The sequence below is a fragment of the Bufo bufo genome, chromosome 9 (genome assembly GCF_905171765.1).
Source record: "Bufo bufo chromosome 9, aBufBuf1.1, whole genome shotgun sequence".
In the NCBI taxonomy this organism is placed as follows: domain Eukaryota; kingdom Metazoa; phylum Chordata; class Amphibia; order Anura; family Bufonidae; genus Bufo; species Bufo bufo.
The window spans coordinates 226939610-226963145 of NC_053397.1; the positions used below are offsets into that span (position 1 = coordinate 226939610).

Sequence of the window (23536 nt, forward strand, 5' to 3'; positions counted from 1 at the left end):
TCCAGACCTTTCCCCCATACAATGAGAAAACAGCTCCATTTACATGAAACCGGTAACCCCCTTTAAGACAGTGGGTGACCACTCACTTCTCAATGTCGCTGTTCTTGCACGTCTTCTGCATGGCTTCCTGTTTACTGCTCTCCCCGTTACTCGTAGACGGCATTTCTGCAACAAAGTTAGAAAGAAAGTCAATCCAACACAGAGTCCTCACAGGAGAGGGGCCCCCGGACGTGACCACATTTAATCCACGCTGGACGGCGAGGTTTCCCTGGCTGCTCCTCCCAGGGTCTTGCACTTACCGTCGTTGCTCCATTTGGAGAACTCCGTCGTTATTCTGGCGCTGGGTGTTCCACCGCTGTCAGTAAGAAGCAAAAAAATAAAAATCTTTAGAAAAGCTGGAATTTTTGGAGCACTGGTGGAGAGGATTATGGTTGAAAAGATCGGGCATGCTGAAATCCAACTGCCTGACCCTTCTTTCCCCCCATATCGGACATTCATCTAATGTGCATAACCAGCTTAAAGGGGTTGTGCCAAGTTATAAACATATCCCCTGACCTGATAAGAGCCCAGGATGATACACAGCACGCAGTATCTGTCTCCCCCACATGTATGGAGCAGTAGGTGAGCATGTCCACTGCTGCACCATTCATCTCTATAGGACTGCTGGAGATAGCGGAGCCGTGTACTCGCCTGCAGTCCCATAGACATGGAAGAGCAGCGCGCAGTCCACTGCTCTAATCACACGGGGATGCAGCAGACAAGATCGCCTGTTCCTTTGATCCTTCAGGGTCTCAGTGACTGGAACCCCCCCGACAGGTTTAATTTACAAGTTGCCACAACCCCGAGTATGTCCCAGTGGGGGACGCACCTGGGGAGAACAGAAGCCCTTCCGAAGTGTGGAATTGAAGACCGGAGTCTATCACACAGAGGCTGAACTTCATACAATGGCTATGGTTTATTAACCCCTACGGATGGTCTATACAGCTGCGCTCTATCTCCTCCCTCACTTATCACCATCCGGCACATGAAGAATAAGATGGAGGAACAGGTCTCACTTTAGTACTGCACCCCGGAGCGCCTCTCTTTCCTTGGCTTCTCCCGGTTCTTCTCCAGTACATGGGATGACGTCGGCCTCTGTGTACCTAAAGGACAGGTCGTCAAGGAAAACAAGTAATGGAAAGCACCATGGCCGATCAGATCGGAGGGAAAGGTCTCACTGAACGACACAGGAGAACTGGGGGTCATCCACACAAAACTCCTACAAAAGGATACTGTGCTTTTCCATATTCCAGGGTGTCATCCCCGTCAACGTCCAGATCAGCGTCGCTGTCGTGCGTTTCTTTGCCACTACACATTATAAATCCAGTTCCTGAGAAATTAAGCACAAAACACGTTTAACAAGAGTTACTTCATTAACTTAATAACTTGCAATGCAATGGGAAGAGCTCAGCACATCGACTGACATGTATGACAGCCCGCAGATCAGCAGACACATGAGGAAGGTGGAGGTGCTGAAACCATGGACACACCAGGCGGGTACAGAAAGGCGAAGCCCGTGGGGCCCCTCCGGATTACTACAACGATTACACCAAACACAAGAAGCAACCAATGAAATAACGATCCACAATAACGCAGCGCAGCCACTAATTTAATTTGTGAACAGATCATAACGGTGATTAATGGGCTCATAAAGCAATGCACAAGCCGCAGGTGCTGCCCGACAACCATTCCTGGAAGCCAAGGTGAAGCGGCCGACGTTCGGCGTATCCTGCCAGTGTTACACATTTGGTGACAGTTTTAAGCCGTGTCCCCGTGGAGGTTGACCCCTGATTTCCTGCTGTCGCCTCTGTGTGCGCGCCAGTGAAAACGTACAGCAGCTGTTCAAATATTTGACGTCTGAAAGCGCTCAACTCCGAGCCGGTGGCCAAAGCTAGCGTGTATTTGTGAGCAGTTACGAAGAAAGAGAAATGGATTCGGAGCCCATGTCTGTAACGGGCCTTGTTGACAGTGCGCAGCGTCCACCCCATCACCTCCATTGCCAGACATCGCGCAGGAACAGCATGACCTTTGTAAAACTCTGCAATCAACCTGGTTACACGAGCAATACATGTGTACGGATGATCAGAACGGTGACCTGAACAGGAAAATCTAAAGGTCAGAAGCGCAAATCAAAAGAGTCCATCCGGTTACAAGCCGCACAGATGTATAATTGGGATAGAGGCGCAATTGCCTGCGAGACAAGCGCATTTAACAGCCGTCACATCGCACAGGCGCTAATTAATAATTCTTATACTTTTATTTCTTCTAAAAGGAACATAAAAGCCAGAAACAGATGTATCTGTCTGCACGGCCTCCGTAAACATGTCTCGCAGACCTGCGGCACAGCATCAGGGACCTTTCCCTTACAGGCATCACCTTAAAGCTACGGGTACGTCTCAGTTCTGTCTGTGACAAATCCATTGCCTATCACCCAGGAGAAACCACTGCGCTGTGCGGAAGATTCTGCCGTGGACCCGCTCTAGGTTTATCTCTATTGATGGCAGCTAAACCACGAGCAGGCTCCCACTGCGGCTTTGGGTCCAAACAGTAACCCCGCCATCTTCAAGAAGCCAGCGGAAAAACGGTCTCCCACTGAAAACAGCGCAGATTTGGCACAGAAATCTGAACTGAAACCTGCGCCCAACATACCCTTCGGCTCATGATGAACCCTGTGGTGATCAGTGGTCGCTTCCCTTGAAGGATTCTGGGACTCGAGGCTGCACTGCCACTGTCTGAGCCAGGCCTAAGGAGTTCGATGAAGGAGACAAACGTACCCTTTTCGTGTATAATGCGGCAGTCGCGCGGCTGTCAGGGGGCGCCCACTTCTCTGCCCCATTATTTTACTGAGGAGTGAAGTGCAATCTGCTGCTAACTATAAATGGAAAACAAAGGGTCAGAATTTATGTCCGTCCCAATTAATCTACAGAAATTAAAAGGTGCGGAGGGCTGATCCCATCCTGGGCGAGCTCTGCAGAGTAAATAAATAAAGCAGGACGTTCACGGAAAGGATAATAAAGATTGACCCGGGGGCTCGGGGTCCGCACAAACACACAGCACAACAAAGTTGCGGCCTGTCTCCTCGACTGATCGCTCGCAGGCAGAGGCAATTTCAGAAGCTGCGGTGACTGGCACCTCTATAAACCTCCTGACAGTCAGGAGACAAACTCCTCCGATCAATCACAGCGCACCCATCAAGATCACTTACACCCCGCGCCTCTGAGATGGCGGACTCCGGCTGCCTGGCGCAAATCAACTTACCGTTCTGTAACGGAGTGCAGTGACGACCCCCCCCTAACCAATCCCGGATTTACAAGGACAAAACTACATCCTAGCAGAAGACAATTCAGGACTGATCAATAGCAGGAGACCTCCGAGCCACCGACACCTCCTGAAATGCTGACGTGCCCCGCATCTATGTGCCATTGGTATCAATAGCATGATGAAAAGGGCAAGGGGCAATGGAAAAAGAACCAAGGGTTTGCAGGGACGGCTGCAGGTGGTGGGTCCACGTCTAAGCACTAAACCGCAGGTTCCTAGACCCCAAGTAAAACATCATGGAGAGTAAAATCTCCACAATAAAGGGAGCGAGTCACAATTCTGGGGAAATAAGTAGCGCTGACAGGAAGGGGATCAGAGTAGTTTAGCAACTCGGGCAATCAAACACAAAATCTAAAGCAGAAGGGGAAATGTCCGCACCTGAGGACTCAACGCAGCTCCTTACTGAACAGCTGGAAGTCATACACAAGACCCCAAGCCCCACAGCAGCCCCCGGAGCGGCCTCCTTTAAGTAATTAATGACATGCCCAGAGCTTTCTGCTTTTGAAGGGGAGAAGTGAAAATATTCAAGTGTTGAAATGCTAAATTTCATTATGAAGGGAAAAAAAACGCGTCTCTTTAACCCTAAACTAGATTTTTTATGACCCAGCCAGCAGAATGAAATTCCCTGTTAATTTAATCAATTAATCAGCATATTGATTCAAAAGCGGAGCTGGCGGCGAGCCAGGAGTGCGACTCCCCACACCTGCAGCCTCGGCTGTAAAACACAACAAATAATCCGCCGGCTTCTCCTCGCCTGTTCACTCGTGACCGAGAGCAATTCCTCCAATACCAGAAAACACTGCCAGCAGCTGGCACCGACCCCAACCCTTCATACTCCACTACCAGGGACCAGAAAACCTCTCTGCTCCTCTGGGGGGCGCCACTGCACCAACATCCTGTAGGAAGGACAGAGCTGAGAAGCCAGAAGAAGCTACCCAAGTGCTTTACATCACACGTCATTAATAATCTAGTTATATAGCGCCAACATAGTCCTCAGCGCGTCACAATCAGAGGGGTCATGTACAATCATTTTATAAAACATTTAACAAATCAGAAGTTTTTATCGGTAAGGGACCCGGGGCCACTGACTGCAAGAACAAAGAGTCTGAGCCAAGGACTGACACATACATTACTTATCCTGTATTATACTCCAGAGCTGCACTCACTATTCTGTTGGTGCAGTCACTGTGTACATACATTACTTATCCTGTACTGATCCTGAGTTACATCCTGTATTATACTCCAGAGCTGCACTCACTATTCTGCTGGTGCAGTCACTGTGCACATACATTACTTATCCTGTACCGATCCTGAGTTACATCCTGTATTATACTCCAGAGCTGCACTCACTATTCTGCTGGTGCAGTCTCTGTGTACATACATTACTTATCCTGTACTGATCCTGAGTTACATCCTGTATTATACTCCAGAGCTGCACTCACTATTCTGCTGGTGCAGTCACTGTGTACATACATTACTTATCCTGTACTGATCCTGAGTTACATCCTGTATTATACTCCAGAGCTGCACTCACTATTCTGCTGGTGCAGTCACTGTGTATATACATTACTTATCCTGTACTGATCCTGAGTTACATCCTGTATTATAATCCAGAGCTGCACTCACTATTCTGCTGGTGCAGTCACTGTGAACATACATTACTTATCCTGTACTGATCCTGAGTTACATCCTGTATTATACTACAGAGCTGCACTCACTATTCTGCTGGTGCAGTCACTGTGTACATACATTACTTATCTTGTACTGATCCTGAGTTACATCCTGTATTATACTCCAGAGCTGCACTCACTATTCTGCTGGTGCAGTCACTGTGTACATACATTACTTATCCTGTACTGATCCTGAGTTACATCCTGTATTATACTCCAGAGCTGCACTCACTATTCTGCTGGTGCAGTCACTGTGTACATACATTACTTATCTTGTACTGATCCTGAGTTACATCCTGTATTATACTCCAGAGCTGTACTCACTATTTGGTTGCTTCAAAGTCAAAAGTTTTTTGTTTTTTTTACTGATGACCTATCCTTAGGTCATGAAACATCCGAAGTAGATTTGCATAATACGTCGTTTGAAGTATTAGAATGTATTGGCTCCTATGAGCCGAAGTTATTTCTTTGCGATTTCTCGCGAGACTTTAGGTAATAACTTCAGAAATTAATTTATACTGTAAAAAACATTTCCCGAACTCTTCTACCAATAGAAGCCAATACATTCTAAGGCCTCATGCACACAAACGTATTTTCATTCCCTTGCCATTCAGGTTTTTTTTTGCGGACCGCATACAGAACTATTCATTTCAATGATTCAGCAAAAAAAATAAATAAAAATAAATTCCGTTTCCGTATTTACATTTCGCAAAACAATAAAACATGTCCTATTATTGTCCGCATTATGGACAAGGATAGGACTGTTCTATTAGGGGCCGGCTGTTCCGTTACGCAAAATACGGAATGCACACGGATGTCATCGCAAAATACATACGGTCGTGTGCAAGAGGCCTAATACTGTACGGAGCGCTCGCTCCATACAGTATTCAGACGAAGTATTATGCGAAGTGACTTCGGATGTTTCACGATTCGCTCATCCCTAGTCATCAGTATCTGATCGGTGTGGGTCTGACACCCTGCCCCCTGACGATCGGCTCCAGTCAGTGCTGCGGCCTTCTCACAGCGCCATACATTGTATATTGGCCGTTAGTGATGAGCGAAGCGAGCTTCGGATGCTTTACCTGAAGTCGCTTTGTTCAAAACTTCGGAATAAACACTAAAAGTAAACTACGAAGTCAGGGCCGACTTAGTGAATAACTTACTTCAGCTCACCGGAGCCCATACATTCTAATACTGTATGGAGACGATTCTCCGTACAGTATTATTCCGAAGTTTTGAACAAAGCGACTTCGGATGAAGCCTTTGAAGCTCGCTTCGCTCAACACTAGTGGCCGTGCTTGGCATTGCACTCCGTCCCATTCACGTCTATGGGTTTGAGCTGCGTCTAGGCCACGTGATCTTACTCGGCCTAGAAAAAGCAGAGAAGGCTGCGGCGCTCACAGACGTGCCGCTGATCGGTGGGGGTCCAACTGATCAGATACGGATATTAAAATCTCGGAAGACCCCTTTAATATTTCCCAGCATTCCCTGCCTGTTCAGGGTCTGCAGTAGTATATGGGATATTAGCGGATACACATTAGGCTTTACATGATCAGTGGCTCATCCGGGGAGAACTGCGGACGGGTCTTCGTTACTCGCGGTTTGTGCCTAGAATTGTGTTGTCTGGATAATGTGGAGCGGGGCTGGTAACGGGGTTAACGGCGTGATTTTGCTTGCCTGGTTCACAGGGCTGGAGATACTTTCCATTACACCGGGCAGTCCTTAGGGAAATTCTCTTCCCTCGCAGCTCATGTTCCAGACCCGTCACTGCTGGCAGCTTTATACACATTTCCAGCTCTTTAATTAAAAGTCACAGAGCTGCACGGCCAATCAGCCCAGAGATGGGTGGATAACAACCTGCCAGGCTTATTTAGAAACGCGGAGAGGCGAGATTGCTGGGGAGAGGCCGAGGCATTAACCAGCACCGCTGGCATCTGCAACTACTGGACAGAGGACACACAGCATCTATAGGTGGATGGAACCTGAATTACTATATACTAATTATGCAGAGATTGCAGCAGCACATTGGCATCGATCACCTTCTGTCCCTGCAAAAGCTCCTGTGTAGTCATCTGAACAGTCACAGGTCTGAGACGGGTAATGCAGAGGGCGATTACTGGTAGTATGAGGCCACAACAGCTGGCGGTGATGGGGCACATTGTGCCACTGCTGCAGAACACTGAGGTTCCGCAGCAGCTGCAGCGTTTAGTAGAAAGGGAGCTTTCACTGAACTCCTTGTCCAGTAACAGAATTGTCACCTGCAATAGGGGGAATCTCTGTATTATTGGGGTACAGGGACATTCAGTATCCCAAGTAGGCCGGAAAATCCAATCACCTTAGAAAACCTAGAATCTTACTTCAGGTAAGGACCCAACGCCCCCAACACATTAAAGGCCCCTGTTTCTGGGACAAGTGACGCTCCTGGAGAAAGATAAAAAGAAACTCAAATCCTAAGCAGACTTTCCAAATGAAACTATTTCATGAGCCGCTCTTCCTGCCCGGTTTTAGGCCGGCGGATGATAACGGAGAGGAGCCGGCTGCCGAGCCCTGGCCCCTACATTTCCCAGCGACCGGCTTCTGCTTGGTTGTGACATGGCTTCCTCAATAAAGAGGGGAACCCGAGGAGCGTTGTAAGTGTCAGGGTGGATTAGGCTCCGTGTCCCGTTACCGGCATAACCTGGAACTAGCCCTGTACAAGATGGAGGCACAAAGGTCACACTGGGCCGGGACCACTCCCTACTGAGGATAGTGAAACAGATCCCCCATTCCAGGTATCCCACAGACCGCACTTGCTGCTGGGCTCCCACTCCACGTCTCTGCTAGAATCTGACTGGACAGCTTCCTGAAGCTGCCGTTATCACTCCCTCTAACTACTCTTGGCAGGCAATCTAATTTCCCCTGAAAAGGTCATCGCCATTTAAACTGCCTTTCAATCACATTAAGCACGCTGCTGCTTGTGCTCGGAGGCAGGAGGATGCCGTGAGATCAATAGACTGACATACCGCTCATTCTGGGCACTCCGACCCTCCACCGTGCTGCTGCCAGCAACTAGTAGAGAGGACTTACTATGTTTGTCCTGTAACTTATGTTCATGGTACTGCCACGGGGGGGGGGCACAGAATACAAGGACGTGGCTCCACATAATAAATAAAAAAACAGCAGGTCCCAGAGAGGCCCCGAGTTACTAAATGAAGCACCTCCAGACCGCACACGGCTCTCGTTATGCAAGGGTTAAATGAGAATGGCTGTCAGCTGAGAGTCAAGCTCCTGTGTGCACCTGCCTGCTGTGACAGCCCCACGCGCCCCGCAGTTCAGGCCTCTGTGTGTTCTCGGCATTGATCGGCGTGTTAGACGTGGCCCGGGATTCTTCTCTTCTGGCCGCGTTAAGCCGTTTACGAGATGACAAGCGCCTCCACATGATACTACCGGCCTCGGATCCATTCTGCGGATTCTCTCTCCAGCAGAAACAACAAACAAAGCTCTTAACTCAAAGGCTGCGCTCCCTCATCAATCAGGACACGATCCTCTATTGTGGCACATGGGGCTGTGAGGTGCGATGTGCTGCAGAGACCTGAAGAATGGATTGTTTACTGCCGCGCCATTCAGTCACAATAGACGTGTTCTGATACCGACAAAACCTTTACGTCTGCAGATCAAGGCAGCGTGTGATCTCAGGACAACAAGTCCTCCTACCTGGAGCCTGCCAAACATGTCTGTATAGAAGGTGGGCGAGACCGCCATGTGTGCAACCGTCCTACCAGTATTCTTCCCTTCAACCCCTTCATGAGCAGCAATTTTCAGTTTTTTTTTGCATTTCCAGTTTTTACTCTCAGATCCATAATTTTTTATTTTTCCGTTCACATAGCCGTATGAGGGCTTGTTTTTTTGCAGGACAAGTTGTTCTTTCTATATCTGTTAAATATTCCATACAATGTAGTGGGAAGCTGAAAAAAAATAAAAAATTCCAATGGGGTGGAATTGGAAAAAATAAATAAAAAGTTTGCGGTAAACACGACCCATTTGCTTCATTTTCAGGGAGTACGATTACAGCAATAACACATTTGTAGAGTTTTTCTTGTATTTTAATACTTAAAAAAATTTAAACTTTGGGAAAATTAAGTTTTTCTTTTCATATTCTGACCGCCACAACTTTTTTTTTTATATTTGTGTCTATGCAGCTGAGTGGGGGCTCATTTTTTGCAGGGCAATCTAGTCTTTTGGAATTTGTATGACTTTTTGATCACTTTTTATTCAGCGTTTTTGAGGAGGTGAAGTTCCGACAAAATGTCAAATCAGCCATTTTGAGTTTTTTGTCCCGTAACAGCAGTCACAGTACTGAATAAATAAGTTTATATTTTAATAGTTTAGGTAATTTGAGACACAGCAGTATAAAGGATCTTTATTTTAATTTTTTTTATATGTTGTTACCTTATATATTTTTAAAAACTTTAAGAAATATACACTGCTCAAAAAAATAAAGGGAACACTTAGACAACACAATGTAACTCCAAGTCAATCACACTTCTGTGAAATCAAACTGTCCACTTAGGAAGCAACACTGAGTGACAATCAATTTCACATGCTGTTGTGCAAATGGGATAGACAACAGGTGGAAATTATAGGCAATTAGCAAGACACCCCCAATAAAGGAGTGGTTCTGCAGGTGGTGACCACAGACCACTTCTCAGTTCCTATGCTTCCTGGCTGATGTTTTGGTCACTTTTGAATGCTGGCGGTGCTTTCACTCTAGTGGTAGCATGAGACGGAGTCTACAACCCACACAAGTGGCTCAGGTAGTGCAGCTTATCCAGGATGGCACATCAATGTGAGCTGTGGCAAGAAGGTTTGCTGTGTCTGTCAGCGTAGTGTCCAGAGCATGGAGGCGCTACCAGGAGACAGGCCAGTACATCAGGAGACGTGGAGGAGGCCGTAGGAGGGCAACAACCCAGCAGCAGGACCGCTACCTCCGCCTTTGTGCAAGGAGGAACAGGAGGAGCACTGCCAGAGCCCTGCAAAATGACCTCCAGCAGGCCACAAATGTGCATGTGTCTGCTCAAACGGTCAGAAACAGACTCCATGAGGGTGATATGAGGGCCCGACGTCCACAGGTGGGGGTTGTGCTTACAGCCCAACACCGTGCAGGACATTTAGCATTTGCCTGAAAACACCAAGATTGGCAAATTCTCCACTGGCGCCCTGTGCTCTTCACAGATGAAAGCAGGTTCACACTGAGCACATGTGACAGACGTGACAGAGTCTGGAGACGCCGTGGAGAACCTTCTGCTGCCTGCAACATCCTCCAGCATGACCGGTTTGTGGCTGGAGTGTGTCAGCAGTTCCTGCAAGACGAAGGCATTGATGCTATGGACTGGCCCGCCCGTTCCCCAGACCTGAATCCAATTGAGCACATCTGGGACATCATGTCTCGCTCTATCCACCAACGTCACGTTGCACCACAGACTGTCCAGGAGTTGGCAGATGCTTTAGTCCAGGTCTGGGAGAAGATCCCTCAGGAGACCGTCCGCCACCTCATCAGGAGCATGCACAGGCGTTGTAGGGAGGTCATACAGGCACGTGGAGGCCACACACACTACTGAGCCTCATTTTGACTTGTTTTAAGGACATTACATCAAAGTTGGATCAGCCTGTAGTGTGTTTTTCCACTTTAATTTTGAGTGTGACTCCAAATCCAGACCTCCATGGGTTGAAAAATTAGATTTCCATTTTTTTATTTTTGTGTGATTTTGTTGTCAGCACATTCAACTATGTAAAGAACAAAGTATTTCAGAAGAATATTTAATTAACTCAGATCTAGGATGTGTTATCTTTGTGTTCCCTTTATTTTTTTGAGCAGTGTATAATTTTTAGGCCCCTCCCGGACGCTTCTCCCATACACTACTGTGACTTAATTCAATATATTTTTACAGAGCATTGCCACAAGCAGAAATCCAGCGGCTATGGTGCCCCCTCCATTATGGAGCAGGCGCCATCTTTAAAGGGCAGACCTCTGCCAAACATGTATGTAGGGGGTTAAAGTGGTTGTCCAGGCTGCAACGGCTGGAGTTACGGAAATGGCCAGCGCACCCCTTTCTGTAGCTCCCAATCTGATGGTGTAGCCCCCCACTAGTTATGGCCTCTTGACAGCTTCCGTAACTCTGCCTCCGCTGGTAAGTGCTTAGTTTCATCCTGGCCATGGAAATGGCGAGATGGGACAATGACTTTAATAGGCGACAAATGTCTCATCACCAGGATGAGGGATACGACATGGTTCCTGGAAGCATGCCCTCTAACAATAGAACTGCTGTTCCTGGGAAGAGTGAACAGTTATTTCTATCTAAACATATACAGCTCCAGCTTGCGAGCAGCGTCTATAACGTACAGATAGATGTGCGCGACACCGACCTGAACCAAGAGAGCCAGAGCAGCTGCCATGGACGGTGGAAGATGAGAAACTAAATTAATCCTAAATATGTAGTACAGAATAACGTATACAGCGCAGGATCCTGTCAGCGTGCGCTAACTGTATTCAACAAGATGGGATACGTCTGGACCTTCCATGCCAGGATCTTAAGATGGCGTGAACAGAGCCTGAGGTTAACCAATTCCCAGCACACACTGGGTGCAGAGAGCCCGTCATGGTGGGAGGAGACCTAAAGCCATACGTACCACGGAATCCCCCTTCTAAGAGAGTAGTGGCCCGAATCCTCTTCTGTCCGCACCACTCATACTCCTCAAACCGATGGCCGTTCTCATTCTCAATGTCTACAGAGTCGTCTTCATTCATGCAGGTCTCGCGCTGCGTGAGAGAAAGAAGTTGACCAGTGAGAAGAAGACAATGTAAGCAGTATGGTAAACTTTAATCTAGAGCTGGAGACAGGGCGGCTGACGACATCAGCAGCACTACAAAGTGTTAGAAGATACGAGGCCTCCAGCAGCAGAGTGAAGAGGAAGAGAGAAAGGGGCAGCAGAGCTGACACTCCATACAGGCCGAGGGTTAGGAAGGAGAAGTGATCTAGACAGGGAAGTGACAGAAGATAGTGGGGGCTAGAAAGGCCTCCCTGATCCTCTACCTTAGCCAGACACAGTTCCACATGTCTACTCATCTCCTCCTCGGATCCAGACAATGGCCGACTGCAGAGCGGACATACCTGTCCCTCATCTTGCTTTCGTCGTTTCATCTTTCCAATCCGGGCTGCCAGAGCAGAAGACAGAAAGAAAGGAAAAGCTCTCATAAGTACGTCTCATATCACAGAGGACATTATGTAGAATCTGCACAAGAATCCCTAGAAATCTCGCTGTGAACCGATTATTAGAAAGAAACAGCTCATCTTGTGGTGAACATGGGGAAACCCGCTGGCAAATCTGCAAGAGATAGCACTGCAGCAGACGTGACTGCGCCCTTAGGCTCTCTGTACATGGGGGGCAGATTCGACTGTATGCAACACCCACGGTGACATCCACAGCAATCCCCAATCCTGTGCAGATTTGTCTGCAACATCTGAACAGAGGGCTGAAAGCCCGGTAAAGCTGCTGGGCTGTGGGTGCACCAAGAATCAAATCCATGTGAACACAGCCAAAATGTCACCAGATAAGAGGATCCCAAAGGCACAGGGTGACCGTCTCGCTCTTCCGGAGGGGAGCTGCTCACAAGGCCCGCGAGGCAGAGCCCATGTGACTAATTAATGCTGATAGGCCGACTAATTAGCTGACAAACCCCTCAGCCCTAATCTCCTGTCATCTTCCAACATATCCCACCTTCTCCCACTAATCAAAAGTGAAGAAACATGAATCCTACTGGTTGGAGCTGGGAGGATGCTGCGGAGCGTCAGCTCCATGGAAAACAGCGGCTCTGAGGTCTCATTATTCTGCCCGGAGCCGTCATAATGCGACCGTTACTTAGAGAAAAGTCTGAACATCAGACGGTGTGGATTCAGGGTGTAACGGCTGCGCCCCGTCTATTACTACAAGGAGAGGAAAGCAATTACAACATGGACTGAAAGGTCAACACTTTCCTCAGCAGCCATGGATCATTGCTAACTCTTCAAAGACTGACGAAATCTGGGACACGCCGCCAAACAAGGGGGCAGTGGTCTGCTCCCTCCCCATAAAGGGGTTGCCCGACCCTCAAAGTAAAATCATCTAAGGCCCTGAATGTGCTTAAAGGGGTTGTCAGCTTTATCTATATTGAGGACTTATCCTCAGGACAGGAAAGAAAAGGGGGTTAGTCAGCACCTCCCAATGCGCAGGTACACGCAGCCATGGCTGAAAACAGAGGGGAAAAAAGACAATGCAGCAGCAGCCTGCAAACCAGATAAAGTACAACGATGCCACAGTCCCAAAAAACATTCAAGTGCTAATGCTGCGCTTATCTATAAAGGGAGATGCTTGGCAAATGCATTTTGTACAAAACCATCTGAGCCCGTCTGCCAAACGTCAAGGCAATCTCTGTAAGACGGGTCCTAGCACTAAATACTACCTGTTATGCGCCATAATGTTCAGGGAGTGTTGGATCCACATGCATGCTGGGTCCACTCTGCCTTTTACCATTTTTGGTGCCAAAATGGCCTCCATTACGTACAGGGGATGCAGGTACCAACATGCATGCCGAGCCCACTCCATACCTTTCCTTGTGCCAGACGGCTTCCAATGAATGTAGTGAGAGCAGCCGCAGCTTTATACTGAAAGTAATTATAATCAGCCTATGGGGCAGACGGGCTGATCAGGAGTGCACGACCCGCCGGAGGGCCACATCTCCAGCATAGTGAATCTGCAATCTGCATCTCTTGTGCATGTGGATCCAACACTTCCTGAACTTTATGGCTGCCATTTAATGTTAGGACCCGTCTTACAGAGATCGCCTTGACGTTTGGCAGACGGGCTCAGATGGTTTTGTACAAAAAGCATTTGCCATTAGCACTTGAATATTTTTTGTGACTATGGCATCGTTGTACTTTATATGGTTAGCAGGCTGCTGCTGCATTCCCCGCCGATTAGGAGAAGTCGCTGCTCACCGTCATAACTGCAGCGATGAGCAGAGTAATTTCAGCTCAGCCGTCCCGTTCACTTCTACCAGACAGCTCCTTCCTATACACTCGAATAGGAAGGAGCCGTCCATAGAAGTGAAGCTGAGGGTCCCATCTCCACTGTGTCCGGGCCCCAGTAAAGTGGAAGTAGGATGTCCCATCTGTGGTGCAGCAATGCAACCAGTCACTGGCTTCAGCAGACAATAATGATGCCAGTGAATGGCTGCAGCAGCGCATGTGATGACGGATGGATGTCATACTTCCAGTCCAGGGGACCGGATGCTCAGCGCTGGAACGGAGCGTCCGTCAACAGGTGGCTTTCCCTATGTTAAAGTGGTTTTCTGACTCCCGGCACCACCACTGATCAGCTGTTTGAGGAGGCCTCGCAGCTCACCAAGCACAGTGCCTCCATCGAATAGTGGCTGTGCTTGGTATCGCAGCTCAGTTCCATTCACTTGGCTGGGACTGAGCTGTGCTAGAGTAAGGCTCCATTCACACGTCCGTATGTGTTTTGCGGATTCGCAAAACACGGTCACCAGCAATGTGCGATCCGCATTTTGCGGACCGCACATCGCCGGCACTCTTATAGAGAATGCCTTTTCTTGTCCGCAATTGCAGACAAAAATAGGACATGTTCTATTTTTTTGCGGAACATAAGTGCGGATCCGGAAGTGCGGATGCGGACAGCACATTCTGGCCCCATTGAAAATGAACAAGTTCCACACCTGTTCTGCAAAATTGCGGAACGGATGCGGACCCATTTTGCGGACGTGTCAATGGACCCCAAGCTGTGAGGAGGCTCAACACAGCGCCTCAATCTCTTCATACTGCTGATCGGTCAGGGTCCCCGGAGTCGGACCCCCACCAATCAGATACTGCTATTGGTTCCAAGGTTTTTCACTGTAATAATCTATTACCGAAGTTATCCAACAAAGTGGGGCGTGGACTTCACCTCACCGGAGGCAGTACATTCTAATGCTGTACGGAGAAGGATCTGAACGCATCTTATAAGGGTCCATTCACACGTCCATGTGTGTTTTGCGGATCCATAAAACACTGACATCGGCAATGTGCGTTCCGCATTTTGCGGACCGCACATCGCTGGCACTTAATAGAAAATGCCTATTCTTGTCCGCAATTGTACAGACAAGAATAGGACATGTTCTATTTTTTTCGAGAACGGAATTGCGGACCTGGAAGTGTGGATCCGCAATTACAGATCCGGGCAGCACATCGTGCTGCCCCATAGAAATGAATGGGTCCACAATTCCGTTCCGCAAAATGTGGAACGAAATTGCAGACGTGTGAAAGGACCCTAACAGTCAGGTCACAGACGCAGACCCCTACTCACAGATTTCGGAGCGTACTCCTAGTAAATATCTGTGTGGAAACTTTGGTAAATCCACGTTGTGCGGTTTCCTGTGGGAATCGCACTGCCTTTCATACGGCTGCAGATTTTTAATCTGAGTGAAGGAGGGACATCAGCAGGTGGATTTGCCCACTGAATGGGATTAAATCGCGGTAAGACCCGCAGAGTGACAAACTGGAAATCCCTGGTAGACCCACGAGGATCGGCCTCCGAGATCGGTCACAGATTCCACGGCATCAAATTTATTCAACGTGCATTTTGGCTGTGTGAACATACCCCAAGGTGTGAACATACCCCAAGGCTTCACTGCTGCAGCAGACAACGGGCGCGCGGGAAACGCCACCACACAGCAAATAGACGGAGCAGGAAAATCCCTCTGGACGATTTCCCAGAGCAGGGGGATATGAGCTGGGTGATATCTGACATCACATGCAAGGGTTATACCATTCTATACATATAATTGCCAGGATTACACCATTCTATATGTATAGAACGGCATAACCCCTGCACCTAAGGGTATAGAACGGCATAACCCCTGCACCTATGGGTATAGAACGGCATAACCCCTGCACCTATGGGTATAGAACGGTATAACCCCTGCACCTGTGGGTATAGAACGGTATAACCCCTGCACCTGTGGGTATAGAACGGCATAACCCCTGCACCTATGGGTATAGAACGGTATAACCCCTGCACCTATGGGTATAGAACGGTATAACCCCTGCACCTATGGGTATAGAACGGTATAACCCCTGCACCTGTGGGTATAGAACGGTATAACCCCTGCACCTGTGGGTATAGAACGGTATAACCCCTGCACCTATGGGTATAGAACGGTATAACCCCTGCACCTGTGGGTATAGAACGGTATAACCCCTGCACCTGTGGGTATAGAACGGCATAACCCCTGCACCTATGGGTATAGAACGGTATAACCCCTGCACCTATGGGTATAGAATGGTATAACCCCTGCACCTATGGGTATAGAATGGTATAACCCTGCACCTATGGGTATAGAATGGTATAACCCCTGCACCTAGGGGTATAGAATGGTATAACCCCTGCACCTAGGGGTATAGAATGGTATAACCCCTGCACCTAGGGGTATAGAATGGTATAACCCCTGCACCTAGGGGTATAGAATGGTATAACCCTGCACCTATGGGTATAGAATGGTATAACCCTGCACCTAGGGGTATAGAATGGTATAACCCCTGCACCTAGGGGTATAGAATGGTATAACCCTGCACCTAGGGGTATAGAATGGTATAACCCTGCACCTAAGGAAGGGGGGGGTTACACCATTGTATACACCGGGGACGGAGGGGGTGGGGTAAACACCTGAGGGGGCGGGGGGGTGACACCGTTGTATATACTGGTTCCGGGGCTGGGGTGACACCATAGGCCCGGGGCAGGGCACTCACCATTCAGCCGGGTCTGCCTGTTGGCTCTCACTCTCAGGAACGTCTGCGGAGACACAAGAGGCACATGGTTACACACTGCACGGCCGTCAGCCACACTCGGGGCCGGTGGATGGCCGCGGATCCCTCCTCCTCCTCCTCTTCAGGCTGCAGATGTAAACAAACCTACTTCCTCTCTGCGGCCGCCGCGGCTCTCCCTCTGCATGGCAACTAGGAGGCGTCGTCCTCAAATAACGGCCTCCCGGGACCTGCTGCCGCCTCTCATGCCCGGTCTGGACGGGACTCTTCACCCGTTTCCCGACCCCCGTGCCGATGGCGACGGATTCTAACGGCTCCTCACAGACTGAATGTATTCACAACAGTCGCCATCTTGGTTACAGTCACGTGATAAGAACACGCAACAACTGCAGGCACGTTTACGTGAGCACGCTTAGAGTGTCACCATGACAACCGGGAGGCGGGAACCGGAGTGACTCACAGAGCGGGAGTCTGAGGGACAGAGTTTCTGTATCTAACACTGCGTCTGCCACCTGGGATACTGCCGTGTATCTAAGAGGCTGCTGCTCGGGTGTGTTCTCACTGAGACGTGTATCTAATCCTGCCACGTGTAATACTGCCTGCTGAGTGGTGTATCTAAGCCTGTCATGTGTAATGCTGAGTGGTGTATCTAAGCCTGTCATGTGTGATACTGCCTGCTGAGTGGTGTATCTAATCCTGCCACGTGTAAAACTGCCTGCTGAGTGGTGTATCTAAGCCTGTCATGTGTAATGCTGAGTGGTGTATCTAAGCCTGTCATGTGTGATACTGCCTGCTGAGTGGTGTATCTAAGCCTGTCATGTGTAATGCTGAGTGGTGTATCTAAGCCTGTCATGTGTGATACTGCCTGCTGAGTGGTGTATCTAAGCCTGTCATGTGTGATACTGCCTGCTGAGTGGTGTATCTAAGCCTGTCATGTGTGATACTGCCTGCTGAGTGGTGTATCTAAGCCTGTCATGTGATACTGCCTGCTGAGTGGTGTATCTAAGCCTGTCATGTGTGATACTGCCTGCTGAGTGGTGTATCTAAGCCTGTCATGTGTGATACTGCCTGCTGAGTGGTGTATCTAAGCCTGTCATGTGTGATACTGCCTGCTGAGTGGTGTATCTAAGCGTGTCATGTGTGATACTGCCTGCTGAGTGGTGTATCTAAGCCTGTCATGTGTGATACTGCCTGCTGAGTGGTGTATCTAAGCCTGTCATGTGTGATACTGCCTGCTGAGTGGTGTATCTAAGCCTGTCATGTGTGATACTGCCTGCTGAGTGGTGTATCTAAACCTGCCATGTGTGATAGTGATTTCTGAGTCACTGTATTTAATGCTATCGTCTGTGATACCGTGTATCTAAGCCAGGAATGAGCAACCTTCTCAACTCTGACTCTTCTGAAACTACAACTCCCAGAATGCTCCATTTACTTCTATGTGAGTTACAAGAGCAGCTCAGCCGCTGTGTATGCTGGGAGTGGTAGTTTCACAGCAGCTGGAGTGCCAGTAGTTGCCGACCCCTAATCTAAGCCTATTATTTGTGATACTCCCTGCTCAGACAGGTATCCAAGCCTAATATATCATACTGCCTGCTTAGACGTGTATGTGTGTGATACTGCCCCATATCTGTATCTAATCCTATCATGAGTGATACGGCAGAGCTGCACGTATCACAGGTTAGATACTGCGGCCCCCGATCTTGTGTTGTAATGACCCGAAAGTCGTGAGAAGGGATTATCCTATGGATTGTGCAGCGTAACGAGGGCGCCGCTGACTGCGCAGGATAGTGTTGAGCGCTGTAACAGAGCCACCATTATTACATCCAGCGCTCTGGAGACCCCCACAAACATGGCACTAGATAAAACTAAGCTTATATCAGCGCTGGAGCGTTATAAGAGGAGCGGCTGATATCAGTCACATATGATGTAATGTCTCTGGAGGTTATATCAGCGCTGGAGCGTTATAAGAGGAGCTGCTGATATCAGTCACATATGATGTAATGTCTCTGGAGGTTATATCAGAGCTGGAGCGTTATAAGAGGAGCGGCTGATATCAGTCACATAGGATGCAATGTCTCTGGAGGTTATATCAGAGCTGGAGCGTTATAAGAGGAGCTGATATCGGTCATATGATGTAATGTCTCTGGAGGTTATATCAGCGCTGGAGCGTTATAGGAGGAGCAGCTGATATCAGTCACATATGATGTAATGTCTCTGGAGGTTATATCAGTACTGGAGCGTTATAAGAGGAGCGGCTGATATCAGTCACATATGATGTAATGTCTGGAGGTTATATCAGCGCTGGAGCGTTATAAGAGGAGCGGCTGATATCAGTCACATGTGTTGTAATGTCTCTGGAGGTTATATCAGTACTGGAGCGTTATAAGAGGAGCGGCTGATATCAGTCACATATGATGTAATGTCTCTGGAGGTTATATCAGCGCTGGAGCGTTATAGGAGGAGCAGCTGATATCAGTCACATATGATGTAATGTCTCTGGAGGTTATATCAGTACTGGAGCGTTATAAGAGGAGCGGCTGATATCAGTCACATGTGATGTAATGTCTGGAGGTTATATCAGTACTGGAGCGTTATAAGAGGAGCGGGTGATATCAGTCACATATGATGTAATGTCTCTGGAGGTTATATCAGTGCTGGAGCGTTATAAGAGGAGCGACTGATATCAGTCACATATGATGTAATGTCTCTGGAGGTTATATCAGCGCTGGAGCGTTATAAGAGGAGCGGCCGATATCAGTCACATAGGATCTAATGTCTCTGGAGGTTATATCAGTGCTGGAGCGTTATAAGAGGAGCGGCTGATATCAGTCACATGTGATGTAATGTCTCTGGAGGTTATATCAGTGCTGGAGCGTTATAAGAGGAGCGGCTGATATTCAAATATGATGTAATGTCTCTGGAGGTTATATCAGTGCTGGAGCGTTATAAGAGGAGCGGCTGATATTCAAATATGATGTAATGTCTCTGGAGGTTATATCAGTGCTGGAGCGTTATAAGAGGAGCGGCTGATATCAGTCACATGTGATGTAATGTCTCTGGAGGTTATATCAGTGCTGGAGCGTTATAAGAGGAGCGGCTGATATCAGTCACATATGATGTAATGTCTGGAGGTTATATCAGTGCTGCAGCGTTATAAGAGGAGCGGCTGATATCAGTCACATATGGTGTAATGTCTCTGGAGGTTATATCAGTACTGGAGCGTTATAAGAGGAGCGGCTGATATCAGTCACATATGATGTAATGTCTGGAGGTTATATCAGTGCTGGAGCGTTATAAGAGGAGCGGCTGATATCAGTCACATATGATGTAATGTCTGGAGGTTATATCAGCGCTGGAGCGTTATAAGAGGAGCGGCTGATATCAGTCACATATGATGTAATAATTTAATAAGAATTGAGCTATAATGCGTGTTTCTGAGCTGCCAGGAGTTCAGAGATAAGGGCTGTACATTCAGCCGTCAGAGCAGCAACCTGACGACTCATTGTGAAACTGAAAGCAAGGTAGTCCACCGATAGGCTGAAACATAAAGGGGTCCTGTGACTTTAGCAGACGGCATTTATCCTGTAGGCTCTTCCTAATGTATTGTGATTCTCCATGTTGCTTCCTTTGCTGGATTCATTTTTCCATCACATTATACACTGCTCATATCCAGGGGTTATGACCACCCTATAATCCACCAGTGGTGGTCGTGCTTGCACACTGCTGTCCGGGACTGTGGGAGTATACATAGGCACGCATGCGCAGCAGCTCCTGTACCGGCCACCTCGAATCTGCGCTGCAGCAGTGGCCGTAACCAGCCGTGTAGAATGTGATGGAAAAATAAATGAAGCAACAAAGGAAGCAACATGGAGAATCACAATACATTAGGAAGAGCCTACAGGATAAATGCCGTCTGCTAGAGTCACAGGACCTCTAATCCTGTAGGACAAAAACTTGTAGGAAGGGAGCAGGGAAGCTACTGAGCATGTCAGTCCATCACTGAATGCAGAAGAAGGTGGACCCAGGATAAACGGCAGAGGGCGCTACCAGAGAGGAGACTGTAACCTGCATAGAAAGAGAGCAATGGTCCAGATTTACTGATGTGTCTCTGCCAAAAATCGGTCTAAAAAGTGGTCTAAATTGGTTGTTTGGCAGATCTATGGTTTCTACACTCTTCAAACACAAGCTTGACAAGGGGGAGGGGCTTGTTGGAGAAGGGGAAAAGCTTCAGGGGAAAAGGCGGGGCCTACGATTCACAATTAGCACCAGAATTGTGCTACAAAGTAAGCCAACCAATAGAGAGAGTGTCCATCCTCCAGCCTTAGCCCCTGTGAGAAATGTGGGGCAGGTCTAGGGGCCGGGCTAAGCTTACGCCATCTACAGGCTTAGTGAATGTGGGGCAGGTCTAGGGGCCGGGCTAAGCTTACACCATCTACAGGTATAGTAAATGTGCTGCAGGTCTAGGGGCCGGGCTAAGCTTACACCATCTACAGGTATAGTGAATGTGGGGCAGGTCTAGGGGCCGGGCTAAGCTTACACCATCTTCAGGCTTAGTAAATGTGGTGCAGGTCTAGGGGCCGGACTAAGCTTACACCATCTACAGGCTTAGTGAATGTGGGGCAGGTCTAGGGACCAGACTAAGCTTACACCATCTACAGGCTTAGTGAATGTGGGGCAGGTCTAGGAGCCGGTCTAAGCTTACGCCATCTACAGGCTTAGTGAATGTGGGGCAGGTCTAGGGGCCGGACTAAGCTTACACCATCTACAGGCTTAGTGAATGTGGGGCAGGTCTAGGGGCCAGACTAAGCTTACACCATCTACAGGCTTAGTGAATGTGGGGCAGGTCTAGGAGCCGGTCTAAGCTTACGCCATCTACAGGCTTAGTGAATGTGGGGCAGGTCTAGGGGCCGGACTAAGCTTACACCATCTTCAGGCTTAGTAAATGTGGTGCAGGTCTAGGGGCCGGACTAAGCTTGCACCATCTACAGGCTTAGTGAATGTGGGGCAGGTCTAGGGGCCGGGCTAAGCTTACACCATCTACAGGCTTAGTGAATGTGGGGCAGGTCTAGGGGCCGGGCTAAGCTTACGCAATCTACAGGCTTAGTGAATGTGGGGCAGGTCTAGGGGCCGGGCTAAGCTTGCGCCATCTACAGGCTTAGTGAATGTGGGGCAGGTCTAGGGGCCGGGCTAAGCTTACGCAATCTACAGGCTTAGTGAATGTGGGGCAGGTCTAGGGGCCGGGCTAAGCTTACGCAATCTACAGGCTTAGTGAATGTGGGGCAGGTCTAGGGGCCGGGCTAAGCTTACGCAATCTACAGGCTTAGTGAATGTGGGGCAGGTCTAGGGGCCGGGCTAAGCTTACACCATCTACAGGCTTAGTGAATGTGGGGCAGGTCTAGGGGCCGGGCTAAGCTTACACCATCTACAGGCTTAGTGAATGTGGGGCAGGTCTAGGGGCCGGGCTAAGCTTACGCAATCTACAGGCTTAGTGAATGTGGGGCAGGTCTAGGGGCCGGGCTAAGCTTACGCAATCTACAGGCTTAGTGAATGTGGGGCAGGTCTAGGGGCCGGGCTAAGCTTACGCAATCTACAGGCTTAGTGAATGTGGGGCAGGTCTAGGGGCCGGGCTAAGCTTACACCATCTACAGGCTTAGTGAATGTGGGGCAGGTCTAGGGGCCGGGCTAAGCTTGCGCCATCTACAGGCTTAGTGAATGTGGGGCAGGTCTAGGGGCCGGGCTAAGCTTGCGCCATCTACAGGCTTAGTGAATGTGGGGCAGGTCTAGGGGCCGGGCTAAGCTGGCGCCATCTACAGGCTTAGTGAATGTGGGGCAGGTCTAGGGGCCGGGCTATGCTTACTCCATCTACAGGCTTAGTGAATGTGGGGCAGGTCTAGGGGCCGGGCTAAGCTTACACCATCTACAGGCTTAGTGAATGTGGGGCAGGTCTAGGGGCCGGGCTATGCTTACTCCATCTACAGGCTTAGTGAATGTGGGGCAGGTCTAGGGGCCGGGCTAAGCTTACACCATCTACAGGCTTAGTGAATGTGGGGCAGGTCTAGGGGCCGGGCTAAGCTTACTCCATCTACAGGCTTAGTGAATGTGGGGCAGGTCTAGGGGCCGGGCTAAGCTTACACCATCTACAGGCTTAGTGAATGTGGGGCAGGTCTAGGGGCCGGGCTAAGCTTACACCATCTACAGGCTTAGTGAATGTGGGGCAGGTCTAGGGGCCGGGCTAAGCTTACTCCATCTACAGGCTTAGTGAATGTGGGGCAGGTCTAGGGGCCGGGCTAAGCTTACTCCATCTACAGGCTTAGTGAATGTGGGGCAGGTCTAGGGGCCGGGCTAAGCTTACTCCATCTACAGGCTTAGTGAATGTGGGGCAGGTCTAGGGGCCGGGCTAAGCTTACACCATCTACAGGCTTAGTGAATGTGGGGCAGGTCTAGGGGCCGGGCTAAGCTTACGCCATCTACAGGCTTAGTGAATGTGGGGCAGGTCTAGGGGCCGGGCTAAGCTTACACCATCTACAGTCTTGGCCTCTTGGAGCAACGGGGGCAGTTTCACAGGTAAAACTCTGTGGACCCTCTAAGGGCGCGTCTAGATGTGAAATCTCTGTGATAATCTGCCCCATGAGTTGAAGCAGACCGGTGCACTGCAGAAGGTGAAATCCGTAGTGAAAA

General features: G+C 49.0%; 1 protein-coding gene across 3 annotated transcripts in view; it reads right to left on the minus strand.

The window, feature by feature from the left end:
- RNF220 (ring finger protein 220) overlaps positions 1–23536 on the minus strand; it is a 215278-nt gene that overhangs the window by 22235 nt on the left and 169507 nt on the right. Inside the window, exons 1-8 of one of the 3 annotated variants that reach the window (XM_040407388.1) lie at positions 17010–17234; positions 16844–16886; positions 12098–12219; positions 11694–11823; positions 1273–1369; positions 1056–1142; positions 300–355; positions 87–165 (exon numbers count right to left, since the gene is read on the minus strand). In XM_040407388.1, coding sequence (XP_040263322.1) covers positions 87–165; positions 300–355; positions 1056–1142; positions 1273–1369; positions 11694–11823; positions 12098–12219; positions 16844–16886; positions 17010–17045 — 650 coding nt within the window. In that variant the 5' untranslated portion in view covers positions 17046–17234. Of the gene's footprint in view, positions 1–86; positions 166–299; positions 356–1055; positions 1143–1272; positions 1370–11693; positions 11824–12097; positions 12220–16843; positions 16887–17009; positions 17235–23536 lie in introns of those variants that run through there. The other 2 variants (XM_040407387.1, XM_040407386.1) reach the window with 2 other exon arrangements.